The 27,051-nt window shown below is 43.7% G+C and overlaps 2 protein-coding genes across 7 annotated transcripts in view; both read left to right on the top strand.

The window, feature by feature from the left end:
- The window catches only part of MYO5B (myosin VB), a 147,785-nt gene extending 142,729 nt beyond the window's left edge, over nt 1-5,056 (top strand). For all 6 annotated transcript variants that reach the window (XM_041711112.2, XM_041711113.2, XM_041711115.2 and 3 more), the window contains one exon: nt 599-5,056. In XM_041711112.2, the coding sequence (XP_041567046.2) occupies nt 599-751 (153 nt within the window). In that variant the 3' untranslated portion in view covers nt 752-5,056. The remainder of the gene's footprint in view (nt 1-598) is intronic.
- A 2,230-nt stretch (nt 5,057-7,286) lies between these two features.
- On the top strand, nt 7,287-26,179 carry ACAA2 (acetyl-CoA acyltransferase 2). Its single transcript, XM_030258060.4, has 10 exons — nt 7,287-7,379; nt 12,155-12,321; nt 13,875-14,003; nt 15,728-15,844; nt 17,206-17,353; nt 19,658-19,833; nt 20,776-20,905; nt 23,143-23,213; nt 24,129-24,283; nt 25,502-26,179. The coding sequence occupies exons 1-10, from the start codon at nt 7,364-7,366 to the stop codon at nt 25,584-25,586; spliced, it is 1,194 nt and encodes a 397-aa protein (XP_030113920.4). The 5' UTR covers nt 7,287-7,363; the 3' UTR covers nt 25,587-26,179.
- Nucleotides 26,180-27,051: the final 872 nt, after the last annotated feature.

Here is a 27,051-nt window from a genome sequence, read left to right as displayed (position 1 = left end):
ATAACCAGGCTCTAATCACAGAGGGCAATAAGCAGCCAAATCCCAAGCTCAGCTAATTCAGCTCTTCAGTAGCAACATGACCGAGGATTAAGGTTGCAGGAGTCAACAAAGCGTTGGTGAAATTGAGTAACTTCTGAGATAGGAGGTAGAAATTGGCATAAAGGAAAAATAAACAAATTAAAGCAAAAAATCTTTTAATGCTCACAAGGACCAGGGAGGAAAAGGAAGGGCATGTGTTCAGGACCCCCAGAACATATCACCATGGTTGAGCAGCTGAATCAAAGGTGGTCTGCTGATAACATGTAGTCCTGGTTTTGCTGTGCTGAGGAGATCATCTTGTTTCCATGTCCTGTATCTTTCTGGTCATGTAGAAAATATAACCAGGTTCTCCTGAAGCAGTGTTTCCTAAGTCTGTATAGAAGTTCCTGTCAACACTTGCTCAGAAGGAAAGGTGCTGCAGAAAAGAACAGAATAGTTCTCACCGTTTCCTGCACTACCTATGAAATGATGCACATTCTCAAACCTTTCATGGTGTTAAACACAACAAGAAAAGGCAACAACTGATGCTAAATTTGTTTTCTTCTCCCACACCCAACAGACGCAGTTGCAAGGACGGAATGACCCTACACAGCTGCTGTTAGACTTCAAGCACTTGTTCCCAGTTCTGTTCCCATTCAACCCATCTGCCATCACCATGGACTCCATTCATCTCCCTGCTTCTCTCAACTTGGATTTTCTCAATAAAGTCTGAAGAAAGTAGAATTAAGCTCACCTCTCACACCCAGAGACTTCCAGCAACAAAATAAAAAAATCATAAAAAGAATTCAAGAGCTGTTTAAATATGAACCAAGCAGGCTTATGGAAGAACCAGTACACAGTAACAAATGGATGCTAAAATGTACATTAAAAAAGACACTGGTCTGTATGTGATTTTTTTTTTTTTTTGGTAATTTGCAGCTCAGAAATAAGGATACTTGAAAAATAGGTTTATTTTTTATTGCTTGATTTTATGTTGACATAGTTTAAAGCCCATAATCATCTTCAAAAGCCAGGAAGTGGGAGACAGCTTATTTTAATTTTCATAGGTGTCTATGACAAAAACAAAATTTGAGACACTTGTGCTGCCTTGAAGGAGGTGTTATTTGTCTAGTAGCAGGTGGTTTTATGTGTATGAATAACAGAACATGCAGTTCTGCCTTCAGTTCTTGCTAGTAACTGCATTCATGATAGTGAATTGAAAAGGTAAATTGCAGAAAGTGTGTATTTATCACACCATAAAGGTAAAAGGGCTGGGATGCTGCTTGTTTCCACTGATGTGGAATCTGTCACAGATTGTATGTTTGAGAAATGCTGTTGCTCCTCCTAAATGCATTCAGTGCATCTGCTTCATGGAAGTTTAGATAAATTGGCAGGAATTTGTTCTGTTGGACTTTCTTACATTACCAAATTTACATTAGCAAAGGGTTTGTCCTAGTGAAACAATTATGATTCAGAGGACTGCCTTAAACCTTCTGCTTCTAGTATAGCATCATCCTGCTCCCTACTGTTATCTTTCCTTGTGCTTTCGAGTGTCAAACACTTTCATCCAGTGGCTGTCAAGGTTCTTGGAGAGCTCTTACATGGCCAGTGTCAGAATCCCATACCTAGATCATGCTAAGGAACCCAGTTTGATCATCCAGCCCTGTGTTCAATAATGGGTTAATCCTAGCTGTAGCTGTCCATGGAAAAACTCCATTCAGTTCAGTAGCCATCCAAAAATGTTATGAATCATGCCAATACACAGCTTGGATAAATGAAGAATATTTTAAAAATTAAAATAGTTCTAAAAGAGATGAAGTGTTCTAACACCAAAAAAAAAAAAAAAAAAAAAAAAAAAAAAAAGCAAAAAAAAGCTGTCAGGTAGTATGTTAGAATTGTAAGCCATTTCTTTTAAGAGTGAACCCAAACTACAACAACCTTAAATGAATAATTGCTTTCAGTTCAAATAAATTCTGTTAGGTTTTTTTTTTAATCAGACTTACAAACTAAACCAAACCAACCCTCTGACCTCAGCACACAGATGTTGAAGGAGACAAGCCATTGGTTTTCCTTTGGTCCTTGCCAGCAGATGCTGAGCTCTTGGTGACTGCTGGGCAGGTGAGGAGGAGGTGGGTTTCTGAGGGTCAGTGCTGCTCCACCACTGCTCAGCGTGGGGATGATGCCTCTGCCATAGCATGATGTGCCAAACTGCAGCCAAGATGTGTGGCTGCCAGCATTCTGCCCTCTCCACTTCCACAATAGTCTTAAATCAATCTTAACTCACCTCCTTTTGTGGCTCCTTCTGTGGTCCACAGCTCCATTGTGACTAAAAGCTAAGAAAAATCCACTCTCTCCATCTGACTCTTTTTAATTGGTGTAAATCCAAACAGCAAATTTATGACCAGGCAGGCTGTCTGCTCAGAGATTCAAAGTAGAATGTGAAGTTTCTTGAAGATACACTAATTCCTGTCTGCTGCAGTTTCCTTTCTAGGCAAGGAGCGTGTTGTGATTCAGACATCATGTATATAATCGGTGTATATACAAACTGCAATAGTCCTGTATGTACTATATATGTATATGACTATCCAAAAAAGCACATTTTAAAAGAAACTGTTGAGTGCTGTGCAGAATTATATTGGTCTATGCCAGTGGGTAAATACCTTGATTCAAACTGAGACTATAGTTCAGAGCAACTGTTACCACTGAAGGACAGACTTCAGGCTAAAAAGTAATTTTTCCCCTTAACCATCACCCATGGAATTGCAGATATTTTGCTTGTAAAGAGCCAGGACTGTCTCCAAACTGCAGTCCTTGTGCAGTCCTCTCCTCTGCTGTGTCTTCAGTAGTGCCTTCATCTCCCCTGGCTATACAATGAGGGTAAAGCCACCAGTCTGCTGCCCGTGCCCAGCAAGCCCTGCCACCCACTCACCTGCAATACCTTTATTTGTTTTCTCCTACCTCTTTTCACAATGAATGTCCTTGCAGTGCTCTGAATTTTGTTAGTTGTCGCCTGTCCCTTCTTTCCACGCTCCAACAGTCGTCATGGTTTAAGAATAAATCATTTAAAGCAGGATTCAGCCTTTCTGTGAGGTGGTTTAAACAGAGAGCTGTTGCTCAGGATTCATGTTAGGTCAGCACTTTCGGGCAGTTCAGGTCTCTACCTCTTTCTGATGTAAATTATTTGGAGTACAATTCCCAATGCATTGATTAAACCTATGCTTATCACTCAGACTAAGTGACAGGTTGCTGCAGAATTCTCTTCTGCAGTGACTGTGTTGCTGATTACCACTGTAAAATGTGCTTAATGGTCTTCTAGGGGATAATGGTCCTTCACTGGCACTTTCAGGTTTGTAATTTATATGTTCTTTCTTAAAAACTCTTAGTATGTGTAGATGGGAACTGGGATTTAACATCTTGATCTGTGATCATCTAGTTTATCCACTGAGATCCATCTGAAAGAGAACTCTGTATGAAATACCTTTAATATATGTTATATTTTCTGTTAGCACTTTTAAAAATTTGTATTTAAATGTTAATTTAGTTAAATTCCTATGTTCAGGCATGCCTTCTTTCCTCAGATTTACACTTCTTTATTTAAAAAGCAAAATGAACACAAAGTATGGCTTAGAGAAAGCTGGCTCTTCTCCAGATCTGTCTTTATTTTTAAGTATTGATTATTACGTTTAGCATTTTCCCACTCTGTGCCTTCAGCTTTAATTGTTTAACTCAACCACTCTTTCTCTGAAATAAGCATTAAAACAGTGGAATATTTGTATTATTCTGTCATAGAAAAAGTTGTCTATGGATATAAAAGCCTACCCATAAAATCTTACATTAAGGAGGTCTGCAAAAACACTTTGAAGTTCTCGGGGAAAAAAACCCCAAACCATAGTGACCCACAGAGATTTTTGCAAATATGATGGCTTACATCTCAGAAAAGCACTATTGGGAATAAAATAAATTAAACCATCAAAATGCCTGAATCACCAGCATTACAGAACAAATACGAGTTGAGGCACATGCTGGCTGACCTACAAGAAGCATCCTGGACAATGTCCATGTTTCATTTTCACCAGAAAGTTCCTTTTCTTCTTTCTTTTTTTTTTTTTTTTAATTGGCATTTTGTAGCTGAGGTTGCTTATCTGATGAAGCTGCTGTAGGTGAATGTAGGAAAAGAACATTAGACCACAAGATTGAATTTTTGCAATCTCACATTACAAACATTTTTTTGCTCATGCAGTTTATTCCACTGGAACTGCAAGAATTTCTTCGTATTTTGTGAAACAGTACCAAAGTGTGGGCATGTTTTAAGCACAGTGGCTGCTTTTCATCACCCTGCAACTTGAACACTGAAGTCTTTGCAGGACATGATTTCTCATTTGTGCAAATGAAAAAGCTGCACTTGAAATAATGGTTGTTTTCCTCCCTTTTCAATAGTAAATGAATAAAATTGTGCAAACTTATTCTTTCACACTATTAACTGAAAAACTAGCATTTTATCATTGCATATAAATAGAACCTAATTAAAACGAATTGCATGAACTTCCATGAAGCCTTTTCCTCGAACTTTATTGATTCACATATATATTACAGTCATAAATTGATCTTTTATTTTTTTTCCTGAAAGAAATACTAGCAAGGTGTTAAGTAAAACAATCCACAAAACATAGCACTGATAAGTATCCAAATTATTTCAAGGTGTGAATGCCAGTGGACAAAGACTTTCAGATTAATTTGAAATCAGAAGTAAAAAAGTATATTAAAAAAGTGCTACTATACTGAAATCTTTGGGGATATTTTTATTTTTTATTTTTTGTGGCGTGAAGTGTCATTACCTTAAGGAGCAGAAGGTATAGCTGCTGTCAAATGATATACATGAGTGAATACTGTAGATTAAATACTACTGCTTATAAAATATTTTTCCATTTTGAACAAATCTGTAAACGACACCTTTGTTTATAAGAAAATGCTTGTAATAGTCACTGTAATATTCAGCTGGGGATAAAAAAAATTTGTGAAATAAACACTTTTGAAGAAATTGTGGCTCTTGGTCAAAAATGGGAATGCAAAAAATAACCCCTTTCACTATATACTTCCATCCAATAGAAACGCTTTTAGGTAATTTATAAACAGAAATTAGGAGAATCACTTTTACTTATGACACTGGAGTTTTTAAAAGTTATAACTTGATTTCAGAGGTGCTGAGTGTGGAGTGTAATGGCCCTGAGAGCCATTATAAATGAGTGGAGAAAAGGAAAGGAAACTCCATCCATTGTGCATGTGCGTAAATCACAGAAACCCAGAATGGTTTGGGTTGGAAAGCCCATCCACTTCCACCCCTGCCATGGGCAGGGACACCTTCCACTAGCCCAGGATGCTCCAAGCCCCATCCAGCCCGGCCTGGGACACTTCCAGGGATCCAGGGACAGCCACAGCTGCTCTGGGCACCCTGTGCCAGGGCCTGCCCACCCTCCCAGCCAGCAATTCCTAATTCCCAATATCCCATCTGTCCCTGCCCTCTGGCAGTGGGAGCCATTCCCTGTGTGCTGTCCCTGCCTGCCTTGTCCCCAGTCCCTCTGCAGCTCTCCTGGAGCCCCTTGAGGCCCTGGCAGGGGCTCTGAGCTCTCCCTGGAGCTTCTCTTGTGCAGGGGAACAGCCCTGAGCACAGGGGCAGAGGGGCAGAATCCCCCTGCCCCGCTGCCCACGCCAGTTCTGTAGTTGAGAGATTATTTTAAGTGAAAAATGGGAGTCTTCACAGGATAACATCTTTTTCTTCAAGAAAATTTACAGAACTTTAAATATGTCCCTGAAGACATGGCAAATTTTATTTGTACACAAAATATTTTCACCGGCTTCCCTGTTTTCTGCCTGACAGCTGGGATGGTTCCACTGGAGCAATTATACAGATAAATCATACTTCAAGGTGCATTTCAACCATCAGAATTCTGGAGAGTGGGTTTTGTGGTGTAGCTTGGAAGTTCAGACTCCTGGCTGGGAGGGTGGGCAGGCCCTGGCACTGTCACTATAGGACACGAGAATGCACAATGCGAGCCACTCGCCACTTTGCAAGGTAAAAGAGAGAGTTTATTTTCTGACTCCAACTTTTATACTTTTCCAAAGGTGACAGTGGATTGGAGAGTGAATGGGCCACCTCTCCAAAGACATTGGACAAAGCACTAGTACATCAAGTTTCTCCACCCCCACGAAGGAATGCAAAACAACACGTTATTTACAGAAACTGTGTGGGAAAGTTTCCCAATAGAATGTAAACTCAGAAGGCTTTAGAAAACTCAAGAATCAGGGCGACATGGCACACGGTGCCCAGAGCAGCTGTGGCTGTCCCTGGATCACTAGAAGTGCCCAAGGCCAGGTTGGACAGGGCTTGGAGCAATCTGGGACAGGGGAAGGTGTCCCTGCCCATGGCAGGGGATGGGACTGGATGAGCTTTAACATCCACTCCAAACCATTCTGGGATTTTAGGATATTTGTGCGTGGTTTTAACTATTTTGTACTATCAGAGTAAATTATGGATCTATCCTGCTTTCTGTTCTTGCAGCATCCACGGTGTTGCATCACCAAGACTGATAATGCGTTCATTGCAGCCCACGGAGGGATCAGTTCTTCCCACTAGAAACCAATATACAGTTGCAGGCTTTTTAGCCCTTTTATCCCCATGTTTTTTCTGTCTGCTGTGCTGGAAAATGAGAGTATTGCAGGTTTCACCTCCATCTGTGTCCAGGGAAGCCAAAGCTTGGAATTACGGGTAGTGCTGGGTCAGCCACGGATTGTGCATGAATTCAGGGGTGCTAACCTCCACAACCCCCTCAAGGAGGTTTATAGATCTCAGCTGTATCAGGGCAAGGCCAGGTTGGATATCAGGAGGAATTTCCCCATGGAAAAGGAGGTCGGGAATTGGAGCTGCACAGGCAGGTGCTGGAGTGCCCATCCCTGGAGGTGTCCAAGGAGGTGGCACTGAGTGCTGTGGGCTGGGTGACAAGGTGGGGATCGGCTGCCAGGTTGGACTCGATGATCTCAGAGGTGCTTTCCAAGGGAAGGGATTCCATTATTATCTGCAATTAACCGTAACACGCTGTAATTACCCGCGAGGCGGGCGCAGGGCAGCCTCTCCCCTCAGCCATCACCGCCCGCCGCCGATTCGCCAAAACCGCCCGGAATAAAAATATCGAACCAACACTTAAAAACAAACAAACAGAAGAACACCCACACTTAAAATAAATGTATTACAAAGCTAAAATGACGCGAAGAAAACAATTTAAGCCCCTCCCGGCCGCATGTGGCGAATGTGCGGAGCGGGAGGGCGGCGGCACTGGGGCGGGCTGTGGCCATGGCGCTGCTGAGGGGTGAGGATCGCGTCCCCCGCGGCTCCCTGAGGGGCTCCTGAGGGCGGGCGGGCACGGCCTGGGCGCTGTAGGGCCTCCCAAAGAGGGGCAGCTGGTGGGAATTACACAGCAGAGCCCCCCGAGAGGCGTTCCTGTGCCTGCCGGGGGATCTCCCTCCCCGCTGCCCCGTCCGTGGCTGGGAGGGAATAGGGACTTCCCAAAAACAGCGGGCTGCGTGGGGCAGAGCGTGGGAATGGTCGGTATGGAGTGGGGAGGGGGCTCAGAGGGTGGGAGTGGGGTGCAGAGAGTAGGAATGGGGTTCCGAGGGTGGGAATGGGCTTCAGAGAGTGGGAATGGGGTTCCGAGGGTGGGAATGGGGTTCAGAGAGTGGGAATGGGGTTCAGAGAGTCAGGGGGTGCGAATGGGGTCAGAGATTGGGAATGGAGTACAGAGAGTGGGAGTGGGGTTCAGAAAGTGGGAGTGGGTTTCAGAGAGTGGGAGTGGGGTGCAGAGAGTGGGAATGGGGTTCCGAGGGTGGGAATGGGGTGCACAGAGTAGGAATGGGGTTCCGAGGGTGGGAATGGGGGTCAGGGAGTGGGAATGGGGTCAGGGGGTGCGAATGGGGTCAGAGATTGGGAATGGGGTACAGAGAGTGGGAATGGGGTTCAGGGAGTTGGAATGGGGTTCAGAGAGTGGGAATGGGCTTCAGGGAGTGGGAATGGGGTTCAGAGAGTGGGAATGGGGTTCAGGGAGTGGGAATGGGGTTCAGAGAGTGGGAATGGGGTTCAGAGAGTGGGAATGTGGTGAGGAAGTGGGCATATGGGGTTCAGAGAGTGGGAATGGGCTTCAGGGAGTTGGAATGGGGTTCAGAGAGTGGGAATGGGGTTCAGAGAGTGGGAATGTGGCTCAGAGATTGGGAATGGCGTTCAGAGAGTGGAAATGGGGTTCAGAGATTGGGAATGGTTTTCAGAGATTGGGAATGGGGTTCAGAAAGTGGAAGTGGGTTTCAGAGAGTGGGAATGGGGTTCAAAGAGTGGGAATGGGATTCAAAGAGTGTGAATGTGGTCAGGAAGTGGGCATATGGGGTTCAGAGATTGGGGATGTGGTCGGGGAGTTGGAATGGAGTTCAGAGAGTGGGAATGGGCTTCAGGGAGTTGGAATGGGGTTCAGAGAGTGGGAATGTGGTGAGGAAGTGGGCATATGGGGTTCAGAGAGTGGGAATGGGCTTCAGGGAGTTGGAATGGGGTTCAGAGAGTGGGAATGGGCTTCAGGGAGTTGGAATGGGGTTCAGAGAGTGGGAATAGGGTTCAGAGAGTTGGAATGGGGTTCAGAGAGTGGGACTGGGGTTCAGAGAGTGGGAATGTGGTCAGGGAGTGGGAATGGGGTTCAGAGAGTGGGAATGTGGTTCAGAGAGTGGGAATGGTTTTCAGAAGGTGGGAATGGGGAGCACAGGGTGGGGAGGGGGTGCAGAAGGTGAGGAGGGGGTTGGAGAGTGTCAGTCAGAGCCTCTGTGTTCAGCACTCTTTTCTGCAGTAATTCGGTTTTTGGCTCCCTGCATGCTCGGCTGGGTTGTGCTGCAAGCAAGCTCATTGCGAAGGGTGTGTGTCTGTCGTAACTAGGTATCTGAATTGTGTATCATGAGCAATTTCTCCATGGAAAGGGCTGTGCAGCCCTGGTACAGCTGGGTACAGGTGAAACCTGCAGGGTAGTGGTGAAACCCCCATCCCTGGAGGGATTTAAAAGCCATGTGGGTGTGGCACTGGGGGGACAGTGGTTGCCTTGGCAGTGCTGGGGACTGGTTGGACTCTTAGAAGTCTTAGAAATCTTTTACAACACAGATGATTCTGTAGTTTTGTGATTCTCTGTTTATGTCCAGTGACTCTCAGTGACACCTGAACTGTCAGTGACAGGGAGTTTGTCACATTTTCACCCTGCCTGATAGTGCAGATAAACTCCTTAAGTTGCCACAGCTCCTAAAAGTGTTTGGTGCAAAGAAATAATTTATACTCTGCATTATTTAAATGTTGTGACTCTTAAAAATAAGGTAAATACACCTTTTAAGACCTGCTCTTGTATGAAAACAAAATTAAAATTTATTGCAATAGGGCTTTTTATCTATTTGACAGCAGTTTGCTACTTGACAGACTGTACCTAAATAATAACATACATGTCAGTCATGGTGTGAGACTGCAGAGCTAAGGCCTGTGTAGTCAGCATTGTATTAATTCTGATGGTTTTGGTGAGCTGGATAACACAGAGGGCACCTTGCCCATAATAGTTTGATTTTAATTTTCTGTGCCCGCTGCAGGATTTTTCTCTTATCTCAATCCATAACACTTTCATATACCATTCTTGCTTCTTGACTTCCTTTTTATGTTACTGGTTGTTTTCTAGGCTTTCAAAATAGCAACTGATGAAGAATTATTTTTGTATCGAGTGCATTTGAGATGTGTTGGAAGATTAAATAGTGTTTCAGTTCCCTGTTTGGCAGCAAGTTAACAAAACCAGTTTAAAAGATGTCTCAAATACAGTGTTTGGTAAGGATTCAGAGTGATCTTTGCTTTCTTTCCTCATAAGTTTTCAGATCTCTCCGTGTTTGGTACTATTCTGCTCTCATGCAATGTTTATCACCTTGGAAAATTGCAGAGACTCTGGAATCTTTCTCTGATAATGTAGGACAGAGCTAATTAGTGGAAATTTAGTAAGAGTTGTCAAAAGACAAAGAGTCCTTTTTCACTCAGGACTTCAGCCACCCCTTGTTGCCTCTCCTGAAATTCTGGGGAGGGCGTAGCATCTTTAAGTGCCTCTCCAGTCAAGCAAAATTTGACAGGCTCTGGAGTTATGTACCCTAAGGGAGTGTCTGTGTCCAGGTTAATTCAACATAACACAGACTGTGCTGCTGCTTTTTAATCTTCCTCTCATACTGGCTCTGTCCAGTCTTCTCTCTGAGTCTTGAGTCACTGTTTTGTTGAGCAGCCAGAAGGTGAACTCGGGCACAGAACTGATCCAGGTGAATATGTGGCCCTCATGTTCTGCTGAGTTGGTGTTCAGCTGCCTCTGTTGTGTGACCTGCCCTGGTTTATTGGCCCCGTGGTGCTGTTGTGAAGTGAGCAGCCTTCATGAAAGAGAGAGAGGTGGTGTTGATGTGAGAGGAGTGTTTAAGAGCAAAGTTCCATCCTTGCCCCTGGACTGCTAGTGAGGCAATGGTGGGTGTGACTGAACAAACAATGTGGATAACTGACAACCTGGCCAAGAGGGAGGAGAAAGAGTTCTTTTTGCTTGGTCAGGTCCCCAGGCTGGTCTGCAGCAAAGCTTTTTAATCAGTTTGGGTTGGCACAATTTGGAGGAGGCAGGGAATCAGTGGACGGGAGGAGTGGTGAAAGATATGAGTGTCAAGGCCTTTTTTGCTGCAGGGAAGATTTGCCAAGGAGGGAAGGTTTAGGTTGGGTATTGGGAAGACATGCTTTGCCATGATGTGAGCCACTGGCACAGGGTTCCCAGAGCAGCTGTGGTTGCCTCATCCCTGGAAGTGTCCAAGGCCAGGCTGGATGAGGCATGGAGCAGCCTGGGATAGTGTCCCTGCCCATGGCAGGGGGGTTGGAACTGGATGATCCTTGAAATCCCTTCCAAGCCAACCCATGCTGTGATATGAATCTGAGCATCCTCCCTGCATGTTTTAGATCTCTACACCGTGTTCAGGTCCTCATCAGCGTGGAACCTTGACCTTGGCCAGTTTGGAATGTCCTTTTCTAGCAGTCATGCAGCCCAGGGAGCAAATACATGCGAGATGGAGGAGCACCCTCTCTCTGACAAAAATGCCAAGTAACACGGATCAGACGACCCAAAATCAGTGCTCAGGAGCAGCTTAATGAACAGGCATTTTCATTTGTCTGCATCCTTATATCTGTATGTGTCCCTGCAGTGTTACCTAAAATAGCTGGGTGTTTGATGGGAGCTGTGGAAAAGGGGGTTGTGAGCGATACTGTTCAACTGGGGGAAAGTTCACAGCCTGCCTCCCACTTGTTTTTCTGCACGTGGGAGCAGAGAGCCAGCGTGACCGGCAGCCAGGAGCTGGAATTTGTATCGACTGCTCCTGGCCATTGCATTTGTACACAAGTGCTTGCACATGGTCTCCTCCTAGTAAAAACTGGATTCTCAGGAACCAGAAGATTCATACTAAAGCAGTGGCATATATATTTCTGGTGGCAGGAGCATGAATTTTTTGGTTAGGGAATGTTTTTCCTCTTAAGCTAAAGTACTCAAAATTGAAATGCATATAAAAAACGTGTGTGGGGTGGGTTGTGCTTTATTGTTTGGTTGTAGGTGTTTGGGTTTTTTTTTGTGGAAACTGTGTCTGCTGATTTTTCTAGGATGGGGGAATGGCCTCTGCTGAAAGCACTGTTTCTTATCTGATTTTTTCACAGGTGTCTATTACAGGATATCCTAGATGTTTCTATCATGCTTTTAGTGCATTAGCACTAATTTTTGATGCATGTGGCAGCTTACTCCAACTCCATATTTGTACCCAAGCTTACTGTGTTGTCAAACCTCACTGTGGTATTTCAAGAATCTTCCCCGCTTTTCTTTCTGACTGTTAATTCTTCACCCCTTCCCTGTCTAAAGCACCATTGCATCATTCATCTGGAGCTTCCTATGTTCATGTTGCCTATACTTACAGAATTTTGTGTGAATTGGGGGTGTCACCCACTGGAGGCTGGCTGGGCGCTGTCCCGTGTGCGCGGTGCTGTGCCTGTGGGTAATTTCTGTTCACCGAGGCATTTCTGCCCCTGCTGCAGGTGTGTTCATCGTGGCAGCCAAGCGCACTCCCTTCGGCACCTACGGGGGGCTGCTCAAGGATTTCTCGGCCACCGACCTGACGGAACACGCCGCTCGAGCCGCGCTGGCCGCGGGCAAGGTCCCCCCCGAGATCATCGACAGCGTGGTCGTGGGAAATGTCATGCAGGTTGGTAGCCCAGAAATCTGCTGCTCGCTCAGGGCTGTTTTGGGCACCCTTGGTGTGGCCCAACAGCCTCTTCTGCCTGGCAGCAAAAGGGGTCAGCAGCAGCTTGCAGTATGGTGTTTCTTGCTCGTGCTTGAGGGATGTATCCTGTGTGATCTGTGGTGATGTTGGGGGCAAGGCATAGCTGGCTTTTTTTTTTAGTGCCAGAGGTGGTTTAATCGAGGATGAGCCGACCTCCTAGAAGTATGTATCAATTAATTGGTTAGTTGCTAATCCCAGGTATGTGTCCCTTGTTTTAATGGCTCAATCTGTGGGACTTGGTGATCAGTGTTTTTTCACTGAGTTGCATAAATCCCTTTCTGTGTGTTAAGCCTGTAAGTGATTTGAGTCTATTTCTCTTGTGTTTTCTATAGAATTTTTTTTGAGTGAACGTTGAGTTTCCTTTGAGCTGGAAGGATACATGCTTTGATTGGCAGAGACATGTGGACAATAGTGTCTTTTCCAAAGAGCTTGTGAGGAGGATGCTGTTGTCTGCATTGCAAAACTGCAGTTACCCACACATACAAATGAGGATCTTTGTTTTAGGCAAGACAGCAAAGAACGTTCCTAGCTTTTGTTTTTGCTTTGTATTCTGATTTCATGTTTCAAGGATGCACAAGAATCAGCTGACTGAGAACTTGGACAATAAGCAAAGAAACAGGCAGTATCCCATCTTTGGACTTTCAGCCAAAAGAGTAATTTTAAATTATTCTGTCTCCTACAGCTACCATCTAAACTTCTTTTATTCAGCTTTTCAATTTTGTAAGACCTGTTTGTGGCCTAGGAAAGTATTGCTGCACTCAAATCTCTTGTAGTCCTTTCACATAAAAAATAGCAATGTCATGATGAAGTTGCTTTTGGTTTTGAAAGTACATGTCTTTTCCTTTCCATCATACTTCCCCATCCCAGTAGGTTATTTTTTTTTAATTCCAGTTTATTGATACTGTTTGATTAAGTTTAATTAACTCTGAATGTGTGACTATTTCAAACTCCCCTTCTTCAGCAGAAGTGCCTTGATTAATTTTAATTTTCTTTTCCTGAACTTGCATTGGTATTGTAGCATTATGCACAGAACTTTGTCTTAATATGTTTTAGCTTAGGGCATGTTCCCCAAGGGCATAGGTGTTCTCTCTGGTTTTGAGAGGCCTTCCCCTGTTAGTCTGAACAATATTAATTTACCTTAAAATAATTGCAGCTTGGCAGGCAGGATATGCCCTCGTGTCAGCCTGCTGTGTGGGTGCTGTTTTGAAAATAAGGGATAGGGGGGAAAAAAACAAAAAGTGCTGACTTAACACACTTTCTTAAAATGCATGTTAAGACAGTGGCACTTTCATATCGTGTAGGATAGTTTTCTTGAGCTGAATCAAAGTGCTTCTGGTGAGTGGTAGGGTTTCTGCTGAACATACATCTTCTTCTGTCAGGGATGTAGTTACACCATTCTGACTTGCTATCAAGACTGTTTTTGCTTTCCAAACCAACAAGAGTGTGACAAAACCTCTTTCCTCTTCTGCCTGCAGAGCTCCTCAGATGCCATCTACATTGCAAGGCACGTGGGTTTGCGTGTGGGAGTTCCCATGTCTGTTCCAGCCCTCACTGTCAACAGGCTCTGTGGCTCTGGCTTCCAGTCCATTGCCAATGGCTGTCAGGTACAAAGCTGTGTTTCTGTGTCACTCCTAGCTTTTGTCACGCCGTTAACATGTAGAAACATGTCCTCTGTGTTTCGGATGAGTCTTGACATGGCTTTTTGGTAGAGATTTCTATTGTCCAGCACAGCTTTTGCAGGAGTGCAGCCACCACATGTAGCTGGTTCTTAAAGTCCAATTATTGTAGTAATTTTTAGTTTAATATGAGGACTGCAACATGTGTTAGCTGGTGAAATGGATCTCAGATCCCACGATTCTATTTGTATGGACTGGAATTACTGGACTCCAGGAGTCTTTCATCTCTTGATCATTGTTTGTATTCTCACCTGGCTAGCTGTGTAAGCAGCAGCCTGTGCTTTTTAAGTATGCTTTTGTTCAAAGATCCAAATCTCTCATGGGTTAAGTAGTTTATGGTGTCACTTCTTTTAAAATAGAAGAGAATCAGCTTCTCTTTGAGGAGTTGGCCAAAACCATTGAGTCAGAGCACTGAGATTTTTATTTCATTTGCTCATATGTTGATTTTATGAATGTTTGAACAAGCAGATTGTTGATTGTGTGTGATTTTTTTTGTTTGTTTGTTTTGCTTGGCTAAAGAATTATTTTAGGTCTGATACTCTAGAAGAAAAAATGTGGAAAATGTAGAGTTAAGGTTATGTGTTTGCAATAATATCCACCCAACTGTTTTTCCTAGTGCTTTTTGCAAATGCCATACACACGTTTTGGCCACACTGAAAAAACCTGCTGCAGAATGTGACCACTTTTATTGACAGTATGGTGGTGAGGTCCTTTTCAAAGATAGCATTTCATCAATGCAGCCAGTGCTGCCCTTAGGTGCTCTCAAAGTTTTCAGTAACTGTAGGGAGCATCTCAGCACACCTTGCTACACACAAGTTACTAACTAGAAATCTCAAATGCATATCAAGACCACAGAATCATGGAACTGTTTGGGTTGGAAGGCACATCGAAGGAAACCCGGTTCCAGCCCCCTACCATGGGCAGGAACACCTTCCACTACCCCAGGTTGCTCCAAGCCCCATCCACCAACCTGGCCTTGGACACTTCCAGGGATGGAGCAGCCACAGTTTCTCTGGGGTAATTTAATTTTCTTTCATTCTAGTTCATAAATAACCTTGAAGTCCAACTCAGTGAAGCATTTTAAGGGAGCAGTATTTTAAAATGCTCTGATGGTTTATTTAAGAATTGGGGCTTTTAGGTTTCGTGTGCTTTTCCATTGATGAATTAGTGTGTTTTGGGCACTTACTTTGGCACCTACCTAGCTATTGTCTTATAAAATTATTATGTCCCATTTTTTTTTAATTGTAGGGGCATACTTCAGGCTTTGAAATGTAATTTGCATTCCTTTTGAGAAGAGCGGGAGCTCAAAGCCACAAGCACAACCATTTGTTAACCAAACCACACAAGCATGCAGATGCCTGATGTCTTTGTTTCTCTGCTCTGTCATGTGTGCACACCCATATTCTCTTCTTCCCTCACGGATACAATCATTCTTTGGTGAAAGGAAGGAAAAGGGACGTGGCATGAAGGAGACAGACCCCACCATTAACAGAAGGGTAAACCCTTCATACATATGCACACATGGCTAAGTTTGGATTCATTCTAAGTTCGTTGCTTTGCAGGTGACAATTTCTTTTTTCAAAACAGTTGTTATTTTCTTACTGAAACAGCCAGCTAAATCCTCGATGTGTTTTGTTTTACTGTGTTAACAGGAAATTTGCCTGAACGAGTCAGAAGTTGTTCTGTGTGGCGGAGCTGAAAGCATGAGCCAGGCTCCTTACGCGGTTCGAAAGGTTCGGTTCGGAACCAGACTAGGAGCAGAACTCAAGGTACTTCCTTTGTTCTGTGGGAAAAGCATTGTTTACTATAAGGATTGTAGGCACTAAATCATTGCAAATGAAATTATTGGAGATTAGATCCAGATTTGGTAGTTTAAAGCTTTTATCTAGTATTCAGACAGTATCAAAACAGTAGGTTTAGGCCATTTGGTGAAGTGTGCCAGTTTTCCAGCTTTTTCAAAACCATTTTCGAGTTCCTGTTCCATGTTAAACATACCAATAAACTCTTGGAGATAAAATTTAGTTCACTTGGTACATCCTGTGCAAGTAGTACGTACAAAATGTCTGTAAGTGGAGGCACACACTGTTTAGGTAAGACTAATAATGTTGGCAGTAGGTGGATAGACTGGTAAAAAGCATGTATACCTCCAAGCTGTGAGCATGTCTCAATTTTAAAGTAGAACCTTAAAGTTAAATCCATTGACAAGTAATTATCTTTACATTTTCTTCTGAAGATGAGTCCTGAGTGAATACTGTGGGAAATGTGCAGCAGGACAAATCACTGACTTGCCACCACTCACTCAGTAGGTCATAACTGACATCAAAATGCAATATTAGGATATTTCAGTGTTTCAGGCCTTTGGGGTTTTTTCCCCACTCTGTATTTCCATTGTGAAGATGGTGAATATGATGTCCTTGGTTCTGTTCTTGTGTGGCACAGGTCCTACAGACAGCACCTTCACAAAGTTGCTGATACACCAAGTAGGTGCAACTGTGTTCTTACCATAAAGATAACTGATTTACACAGTGGCAGTTGAATGAATGGTTTCTCTTGCAGAGCTTTACTGCTAACAGAGATAACAAAACCCATCTGAACTGACTGGGCTTGCCTTTATCAGGTTGAGTGAAGGTAGACCTGGGCATCTTCTCCCCTGAGATGTTATACCCACAGAAACCTTTGACTCTAGTGAGGATCACTTTCTCACTAGTAAGGGGATTTTACCAGACAGCAGAGAAAGAGCTAAAGAATCAGTAAGCTGTTGTGCCCTCTCACAGTGCCTCCCATTTCCTTCCTGGCAACCAGGAAGTTTGCTCACAGGGCTCTAATAAATAATTAATACAGACACTGAAATATTATAAATCTATTTTTAAAGCTTTTCCCAAGCCTCTTGGGGCCACGTGTGAAAGAATTGCACTAGAGCACAATGGAGATTAATTGGAATAGCACACAAGAACTTGCACACTGTTTTTCAGTGTGTTCATTCTAATAAATCAGCAAATTATCTGTAGGTAATCTGAATTAATTCTACAAAGAGCCATTAGTTTCTAAGAGACTGCTGAACAGTTAGAAGCTGTCAGCAATAAATACACTATTGCCCTGCTTTCTGATTTTCTTCTGTTGTTCTGTGCAGCTGGAAGACACGTTGTGGGAAGCCCTGACAGATACACATGTTAAAATACCTATGGCAGTGACAGCTGAGAACCTGGCTGCAAAATACAGCATCTCCCGGGAGGACTGTGACCGCTACGCGCTCAAAACCCAGCAGAGGTGCAAAGCTGGTGAGTCGAGGAGTTGAAGTGTTTATGCGACACCAGTTTCAAGTCTAGTCAGTTCTGAGCATTGATTCAAAACGTTCTAAGGTTTTCTCTGGCTCTTGGTGCTCTTGTCCTTCTGTTTGCATGCTGTAATTTGTGATTTTGTTGGCCCCCATGGTTCAAATGATGCACTCTTGTGGGGGTTGACTTCGAAAGTGTGCTGTGAGGTGTTGCACCCCTCAGAAGCTTTAGTGGGAAGCACTTTCCACTGCCTTGCTGTGCCTTCCTCAGGGACATTCCATAGCTGTTAAGGCAGCAAACACCGCTGGCCAGTTGCAGGTCAGCTCCTGCCTGAGCAGGATTCATGTTGGTGAATGTCATTTGTTGGTGAATGTCATTTGTTGGTGCCCCTCTGGTGGGATGCAGCATTGTCTCAGGCATGGCTGACTGCACTCCTTTCTTTCCTCTGCACGGCAGAACAGTCTTCCAGAGTGACCCACATCCTCCTTGTGTGCCAGCATGTGCTGTAATTCATCTAAATCCTTCTACTTTCTTTTGCAAATTGAATGTTGTTCTTGAATGCTTGAACAGTTGGAGCACATGGAATCTGTAGAGGGGATGTTTGTTTAGGACCTGTGTTTTAAACTGTTCTCTGGCAGGTTTACATGCTCAAAACCATAATTCAGAGGCATTCAGCTCTGGACCTCCAATGTAAGAAGGACGTGGAGCTGCTGGAGCCAGCCCAGAGGAGGCCACGGAGCTGCTGCCAGGGATGGAGCCCCTCTGCTCTGGAGCCAGCCTGGCAGAGCTGGGGCTGTTCCCCTGCACAAGAGAAGCTCCAGGGAGAGCTCAGAGCCCCTGCCAGGGCCTCAAGGGGCTCCAGGAGAGCTGCAGAGGGACTGGGGACAAGGCAGGCAGGGACAGCACACAGGGAATGGCTTCCCAGGGCCAGAGGGCAGGGACAGATGGGATATTAGGAATTAGGAATTGCTGGCTGGGAGGGTGGGCAGGCCCTGGCACAGGGTGTCCAGAGCAGCTGTGGCTGCCCCTGGATCCCTGGAAGTGTCCAAGGCCAGGCTGGATGGGTCTTGGAGTGATCTGGGACAGTGGAAGGTGTCCCTGCCCATGTCAGTGTTGGAGCAAGATGGACTTTAGCGTCCCTTCCAACCAAAACCATCCCAGGTTTCTGTGACTCAGTTACTGTGAAGTTTAGGCTAAAATCCAGTAGAATGTGCACTGGCCATCCTGGGACTCAGCATACATTGCAGGCCAAAGGTGAACAGAAGGAAAGATCTAAGCATGGTTTTAGATTCTAATGATGGTGCATTTTAACAGCTGCGCTCTTGAAGGAAGACTTCTTTATTTTTTCTAATGGCTGTAGAAATGCTTTTTGTAACTTTTCTTCATCATTTATTACCCTTCCTGCTTGTTCCTCTTGTTGCCTAACTCCTGCCATTCTTGGAGCCTTTGCTAGAAACTGTGTTTCTTGTTTTCTAGGATTTTTATCTTGCTGTTTTTATTTCTACCTGTAGGACGAAGTCATCTTATCCCACAGTAAAGAGAGAGCCCTGTGTGTAATCAGGAAATAAAAAAGTTTTGAGGAATTTATTGAGAAGCCCAGAGGTAGCTAAACAGCATCAGATCTGACAATTTCAGTGTCTTAGTTTTAAATCTCTGTCTCATGTTATATTAGGCAATCTGGCCAGATGCTTTTTGGGCATCTTAGATATCTACAATGACTTGAATTGTTTTAGGTTGTTTAGGCTGAATCCCATTCTGAGATCCTGGCTTGACAGTGAGAGCCTTTGGAGGATCGCCTTGAGCAGGATTTTGATTGATATACAGTATCTTATCAACAGAAACTATGTGGCTCAAGAGGTTTTTCGCACATTCCTCTCTGAGTGAGATTTACATCTTGACCATCTGAGAAATGACAGAGCTGTAAAATAAAGCAGCAGTAAAGGAAAATATGTATTAAAAATGAACCTTGCGCTTTACACAAAAAAACCCCAAAAAAACAACAAAAAAACCACCCCAAACCTGAAAGAGTTCAGCTGTTTAAACCTGAAATAAAATTTCAATATTTGAGACTTTCCTTGGAGAAATTTGAGAGTGTACTTCTACAGTTTTCACCCAATTTCTTAAAATAACAAAAACCACAAAAAATCCCCAACAACAACTAAGCAAAACAAAGCATAAGTGTTGCTGTCCCTAAACTTCTGGTTTGAATAGAGCAGGAAGCTGTGTGCACATGAAAATATGATTGTTGATCATGCTGGACAATCATCTTGATGTTTTTATCTTGATGTTTCCTCTTTGTGGTTGCAGCTAATGATGCTGGTTACTTTAAAGCTGAGATGGCACCAATTGAAGTGAAGACAAAAAAGGGCAAAGAAAGCATGCAAAAGGACGAGCACCCCAAACCCCAGACCACCATGGAACAGCTGACAAAACTCCCATGTGTCTTTAAAAAGGACGGAACAGTCACGGCTGGGAATGCTTCAGTGAGTGCATCAGACCCTTGGGTTGGGCACGTGTCCCCTCTGTGGTTCTCCAAATTTATTGCCACTGTTTTTACCTCTCACCGAGTTGGCTGTCAGTGGTGTCTCCTGACAAAAATGACTTCTAATTCTGCAGCTAAATGCCCCAGCTGACTCTCCCAGCCCTGTGCCAGGTGATCCTGGCAGGTGCCAGGGGATCCTTCACTCAGCTCCTGAGTCCTAAATTTGATTCTGTGGGTTGCCACTGATACTGCAGTGAGGCACTGGCATTTCCTCATCAGCCTTGAGTTGTGCAGTTGGTGGCTGCAGTGGCTGTGTAGCCACTCTACATTTTTTGGGGGACAGTGGTAACTGAACTTGCTTTAAACCTACTTTTTATTTTAGTGGGCATACTGCTGCTGTTTATCTTTGTACCACAACTACTGTCCCCTCTCCCCCAAACCACATTTTGCTCTTACCCAGAATATACTCACTGTTTAGCATCATGTCATTGTGGACTGCTCCTTTCACAGTCATTATCTTTATTAATTGATTAAAGTTCTTTGGGCCAGATGGAGTGCTGTGATCATACAGTCTGAATTCATGCCTAAAATAGATCATAGCCACACTAAGTGTGGGTGTCTGTAAAGTACCTTTTATAATTAATAGCACATACATTATCCATTATTAATAGTGTTCTTGCAAGTCAGCAGAATCATATTTCCAAATGCAGGGAAAACTTATTTTTCTTTTCTAACACATTGGAATTCATGAAACATTTATCTATATTTAACTTTCTTTCCCCAAGATTGTTTTTTGTTGTTTTGAAGAAACATTGTTAAATGTTAATTATAGTACCTTAGACTCAAGCCCCTTTTGGGTGTTTAGCTTAAAGAGTGTGAGGAATTTTTTTTTTTTTTGTTTCTTTGTGTTTTCTCACTAAGAAAGCTTCTCTCTTACTGCTAGGGTGTGTGTGATGGAGCTGGTGCAGTCATCATTGCCAGTGAATCAGCACTTAAAAAGCACAGTCTTACTCCTCTGGCAAGAGTAGTAGCTTATCACTCAGCTGGCTGTGACCCTTCCATCATGGGCATTGGTAAGTTGCAGTAAAGCACATAATTTTATGGCATCAAACAGCACTAAAATGTTCTTGTCATGGGCATTCTGAAGGAAAGGAAAGGATACTCCACTGTGCTCAGGCTCTGAAGGTGTTTGTGTGTCCTGCTGTCCATCCTGCTGTGCCAGTCCATCCCTGTTGTGCAGAGGGACAGATCTGCTCCTCAGTATGACTGGAAGGGTGTGTGCAGTGTCTGACCCACAGTAACAGCACGAGCAGAGTCCCCCAGGCTCTTCTTTCTTCCCCTTTTTTGCTGTCTCTTTTAGTCAAGAAAACAAACACTCAGACATTTTTTAAAAACCATTTTCTTGTAAAATTCACTTTCATTTGCTGCAAAATCTAAATCCCTTGATAAAATTGTAAAAGTGTAAAATCACTTAAAAGTAAAAGTGTAAAATCAGTTAAAAGTGTAACTGGGTTGCCTTCCTCCCCTCTTGCTGATGGAGTAGCGTAACCTTTCAGCAGTTACTCAGTGGCTCAAGCTGCTTGGATCCCAGGATATGCATCTGTTCAGGTATTACTTGGAAAACCAAACCCTTTCTGAGTTGCTTTATTTGCATATTTTCTGTTTCCTCATTAGGTATCTCTTGGAGCAAACAGTCCCTCAAAGCCAATCCAGACACCACAGGATTTTTCCCTTGGCTTTAGTTTGCAGACAGCATTGTGTCCCAGCACTGCTTTTCCTCTCTGTGTTCTGTTCAGAGGAGCTCTTGTTGGCAGGTTCTGTGTGTCAGTAGAAATGCAAATGAGGCATTGTCAGATTTGTTTTCCTGGTCAGACCGCCTCACTGACACAGCCTTCAAAGCAAATGTGAAGGGAGGGTTTTCTTCTCTGGACTTTGTGCTGGCATTGTGCTTCCTAAACTACCCCATTCTCTCTAGTTCAGGCAGCTCTTGTACCTTGTTTAAAAACTTCATAAATCATATGGAGGATCACTTAGTATCCCAACTCCTTCACATCACAGCTTGTCCCCAGCAGCTCAGAAGGAAAAGATAAGATTCATCGACATGGCAGCAGCAGATCTGACAAACAGGAGCTCAGTCTGAGCCACTGTTCTTTCACATACTGATAGGAAGTCCTGTCTCACAGTGTTCTATGAGAGAATTCATTATTTTTAAAAAGAGAGGGGGGGGAAAAAGTTTACTTGGCTGTCATTAGGGGTCTTTGTGTTGTCCACATGAGACCCTCCCATTACTCTCATGTGTAACAGGCATACTAAAACCCTTCCCTAATAAGATGCACTTGGTCTGGTGTTAAGCTCCTTGGGGCTCTCTGAAACTCCACTGAGCTCTGAAATGGGCCCTTTCTTCTTTTAATTTTTCTGTCCTTTTGGTAATTTACTTATTTTTATGTTTTTATTCTTTGATAAAAGCTCTGTGTTTTCAACACCATTTGTTGGCAGAGTGATAGCATTTAGGATTGGTGTTTTAGAATTGAATGATCAGCCACCACCCAACGTCTCAGTATGTTTCTCCTACAGGCACGTACCTGATTAACCCTTCCAAATTCTCTTTGAGTGTGTGTTTCCTGAGGTAGCTGTGTTTGGGATTAATTTCCCTTAGTAGTTTATATTAGGTTATAGAAGGCAGCTTTCTTCCAGAGGACAGTATTGTTGCCAAACTCTTAATAGCTGAAACCCAAAATTTTACTTTCTTCAGTTGTCCAAGGCCTGGGTATGAGGGAGCATTTAATTGTTTGGAATAAACTAATTAAATGTTTGGCTTTTTACTAGGAGATTTTCAGATATGTTAAAAACACAAAAACAACATTACCCCTAACTAAGCACATGAATAGAAAACTCCAGAGCAGCCTGTATTTTTCCTATTTTATTTCCTTGGAGGCTGCAAGTTATGAGGAAAGAATAAATGGAACCAAGAGTACTGGGAAGGAGAATGCCTCAAAACCATTGTGAAGTTGTTTTATTTACCTGGGGACTGTCACTTTTCTTGACTTGAAAGTTCTGTGTGCAGCAATAGTGACACTCTTAGATTTCCCTGGCTGTATGTTGGCAAGGAGACCAAGTAGTTGTGAGATTTAGGAGCTCTCTTACCACCTAATAAAGCAGGTGAGTGACGTATCCAGAATTCACTGTCTGCACAGAGGCACGTGGGAGGGGTTCTCATGAGGCTTTATAAATTTATCCTATGTAAAACAAGTTTCTAATACTTAATATAATAATTTTTTAATTTAACTAACTGCGTATGATTTCCAAACAGGCCCTGTACCTGCAATTACAGAGGTTTTGAAGAAGGCAGGACTGACCCTGAAGGATATGGATTTGGTAGAGGTGAGATGTTTTTACAGGAGCAGTGATTTTACCCCAGTGTTTTTAGCAGAAGAGTTCCACTCATGCCATGTAGCTGTTCTTGCCTGTCAGGAGCCTGCCTGACCTCTGTCCATCCAGTTTCTGCTGCACAGTCACTGCGAAAATCCCAGGCACGTGGACACTGGAAATGGTGTGATCGCATTCCGTGGAACAAAAATACCCTCATGTGACACGACGTTTTACCCCGTTGGCTGGACTGCTCACGTTTTTAATTATTGGTATATGTGACCAGGGCCTTCTTCTGTCAGAGCATCAGGCTCTTCATGGACCCACTGCCTCAGAATACACTGTACATTTTTTTAGAAAACACACCTCATACTTGCTTAGTATTTGAATTTAGTTGTGTTGGACTGACAGATGTGCGTTGGCTGAGCATGGTGTTATAAACACATAATTTAACATTTCTCTCAAAAGAACCTGGAGGACCAGTTCACCTCTGTTATTTTGGATTTAAAAGTGTTAAGTTTTTTTAAAGCTTGTTTGTTTGGGTTTTTTTTTAAGTTTAAAGGCTAAAAGGAAGAGTATTTTATTTGAGTATTTGATATTTATAGAATTCTAGAGGTGTCTGTGGATTGGAGGATGGAATTACTACTTCTTCAGCTACACTGGTTAAACTAATAGCCTATTAATTATCTCTTCTCACAAAGAAGATTGTAAAACAATTATTATTTACATGAACAATGTGTGAGAACTTTAGTAGAAATATGTAAACAGATTAGAAGGTTGAAGAAGTTTTATGAGAACTTTAAGACTTTTAAAAAAACTATAAAAGAAAACACTTTTAAAAATCAGGACACCACACCTCATTTTATCTTGTTTGCACACATACTGCTGAAAGCTGGTTTTAAAAGTTCTGTGTTTTCTCTGGTGCTTTAGGTAAACGAGGCATTTGCACCTCAGTATCTGGCTGTGGAAAAAGTGTTGGGCCTTGACCCTGAGAAAACCAACGTCAACGGAGGTGCCATCGCCATCGGCCACCCTCTGGGGGCCTCGGGCTCACGGATCACAGCTCACCTGGTGCATGAATTAAGGTATGCACACAGGCAGCAGCTGCTCAGCGTGGCTGCACTGCTGCTGGATGGATTCATGCCTGCTGGATGGATTTTGAGCACAGATACCAAGTGACTAAACTCTTCCAGTCAGCCAGCCTAAAACTCTCCTGGCTGGAATGGGCCATTTTCTGTACGAATTTGCCGCCTCTGTGCTGCAGGGGAGGTCCTGCACTCGCCTCACATCCCACCCTGTTGTCATGACAGATTTGTTAGTTCACTTAGATCTGATCCAAGCCCACTGGAGTCTGTGGGAAGGCTTCCTTTTTTTGAAATGGCCTTTGAGCAAAGTCTCTTCTTAACATGGTGCGTTTCATAGGGTCATGGAGTCCTAGAATGGCCTGGGTTGGAAGAGACTTTAGAGCCCATCTCATCCCAGCCCCTGCCATGGGCAGGGACACCTTCCACTATCCCAGGTTGCTCCAAACCCTGTCCAACCTGTTCTTGGACACTCCCAGGGATCCAGGGGCAGCCACAGCTGCTCTGGGCACCCTGTGCCAGGGCCTCACCATCCTCATAGCCAGCAATTCCTTCCCTAAATCCCATCTTACCCTGTCCTCTGACACTGACAGACATTTCCCCTTGCTCTTTCCCTCCAGGCCCTTGTGTGAAGTTCCTCTCTAGTCCTGCAGCTACTGGAAGGGGATGCTTTAAAAGACTTTGTTGTCATCGTCTCTGTCCTATAGCCCATTTTCAGAAATTCTGGCTCTCTTGGCTTGCTTGATGTGCTTAGCACCGTTTTAATCTGATTTTTCCTTTGTTTTTCCCTCTCAGGGCAGGGATCACTGTGTCTCTTTGCTTGTACTTGCAGCACTGTGTTAGTGCTCAGCCATGAAACTTCAGATCATTTGCACCTTGCAGAAATCTGTTCCTTGGAGTGTAGTTGTAGGAAACCTAGCATTTAAAAACTACCTCAGCAGTGTTCAGGTAGATTAGAAACTACTCCAGAAATGATCAGGTGGGGTCTAGTGGAAGAATTTTCTGCCTGTGGCAAGAACTGGAACCAGATGATGTCTAAAGTCATTGTTCAGAAATATTTCAACATGAGACTTCATGGTATTTTGCTAGAAAAATAACAACATACACATTCTAAAACGTCATCCTCAGTGGCACCCAGTTGGTTTCCTCTCATAAAATCAGGACAGGAGCTGCTGTGGCTCCCTGCAGGTAACCAATGTTCCCTGTTGCTGTTTCTGACAGGCGCCGTGGTGGGAAGTACGCGGTTGGGTCGGCGTGCATCGGCGGTGGGCAAGGCATTGCTGTGCTCATTGAGAACACAGCCTGAAGCCTCCTGGGCATTGCTGTGCTCATTGAGAACACAGCCTGAAGCCTCCTGGGCACTGCAGCCTGGCCTGAGCTGCTGATTCCCCGAGAAACTGCCTCCTCTGACAACAGAGCATCACTGCCTGCCTTTCCTGCAAGGTAAAGGAACAACTGAGAAGTCGGAATTCTGAACAAAAAAGATTCACTGATATCTTTCTAACTAAAAGAAGTGCAGCATCAATGTAATTTCACACTGATGAAGTATTTTATAAAAGCGTCTTTTCAATCAATGTATTTCTGTAGGCAAAATTATTTCCATTTCCTGAGGAAATTGCCTGACAAACTTTCACCCAACCTGCCTTAAAATAGCAGTCAGTGTAGCTTTTTAAGCAAGTATTGCTTAAACTTATTTCAGCTACTGACACTGTCTGGTACATGTGCCTCTTTTATTATCAGGAAATGTGAAAATGTAATCAGAGACTTTCTGAAGTATATATTGATTGTAGAATGATGGCTATTAACCTGTACCCTGCTGTTCTGCAAGGGAAAAGAACAGAAGCTGAAATTTTCATTGTGCCTCCCAAAAGAATAATAAATACAACACATAAAGAAGAAGGGCTTGGTGTTCTGTTTGTTAGTTTATTTTAAAAGTGAATCCCTGTGAGAATTGTTACTTTTGGGAAATCAGTGTTGGGTTTTGGAGGGAGAGTTTTTTTCTGGTGGGGGAATAGCTGATGTTTATTAGGTAGTTTCTAGAGAACTCCAGCAAAACTGCCAGCAAATCTGCCAGCCCTCTAAGAAGAGGTGTGGCTGCATCTGGCCTGTTATCACACCGTAACTGCACACATTCAGCATCTCATTCTTAAACTTCCTCTGATATTATCACCCATATTTCTTGTGTCTGTTGGTGTGGGGCTGTTCTTGTCTCGTTTGGGAGATGCAGCTCTGAGGAAGCTGCCTCAGAGGCAGTGGAGCTCGAGTCATGAGTCATTTGAGATAAACCAGCATGACATTGGGGTGAAATGAAGTCTTTGTGCTCACTGGAGTCCTCCAGGCTGCTGTGAACTGCTTGCAGCTTGCTCTGCTGGGCATGTCTGCATCAGGTACTCACTGGAGAGAGCCTTGTCAGAGACAGCACACACCTTTCCATAGCACTGGAACAGCAGCAGAGACTTCAGCCTTTAGTCTTGTTCATCCTCTGCCCACTGTCAAATATTCCTTACCTACAAGAGCTTCTTGCCACTCTGCTGGCATGAGAGGATTGTGGAAGCCAGGCAGTTATTCAAACCTGTCTGCCTAGCCTAGCAGGAAATTCAGGTCAAGGCAAGTGTTGCTACAGCTCGTGGATAACAATTGAAGTATGCTGATCACCTTCCCAGGGGTTTTTATGGGTGCAATGATTTTAACAACTATAGAGATATTTAGCACTGTTTATATGGATTTAAAAAAATCTCCAACTAACCCAGCTGCCATAGGGCAGAAAACCA

Source organism: Taeniopygia guttata, chromosome Z (assembly GCF_048771995.1).
Source record: "Taeniopygia guttata chromosome Z, bTaeGut7.mat, whole genome shotgun sequence".
In the NCBI taxonomy this organism is placed as follows: Eukaryota; Metazoa; Chordata; class Aves; order Passeriformes; family Estrildidae; genus Taeniopygia; species Taeniopygia guttata.
Note: the sequence above shows the minus strand (reverse complement) of the source record. Positions and strands in the feature narration are given on the sequence as shown.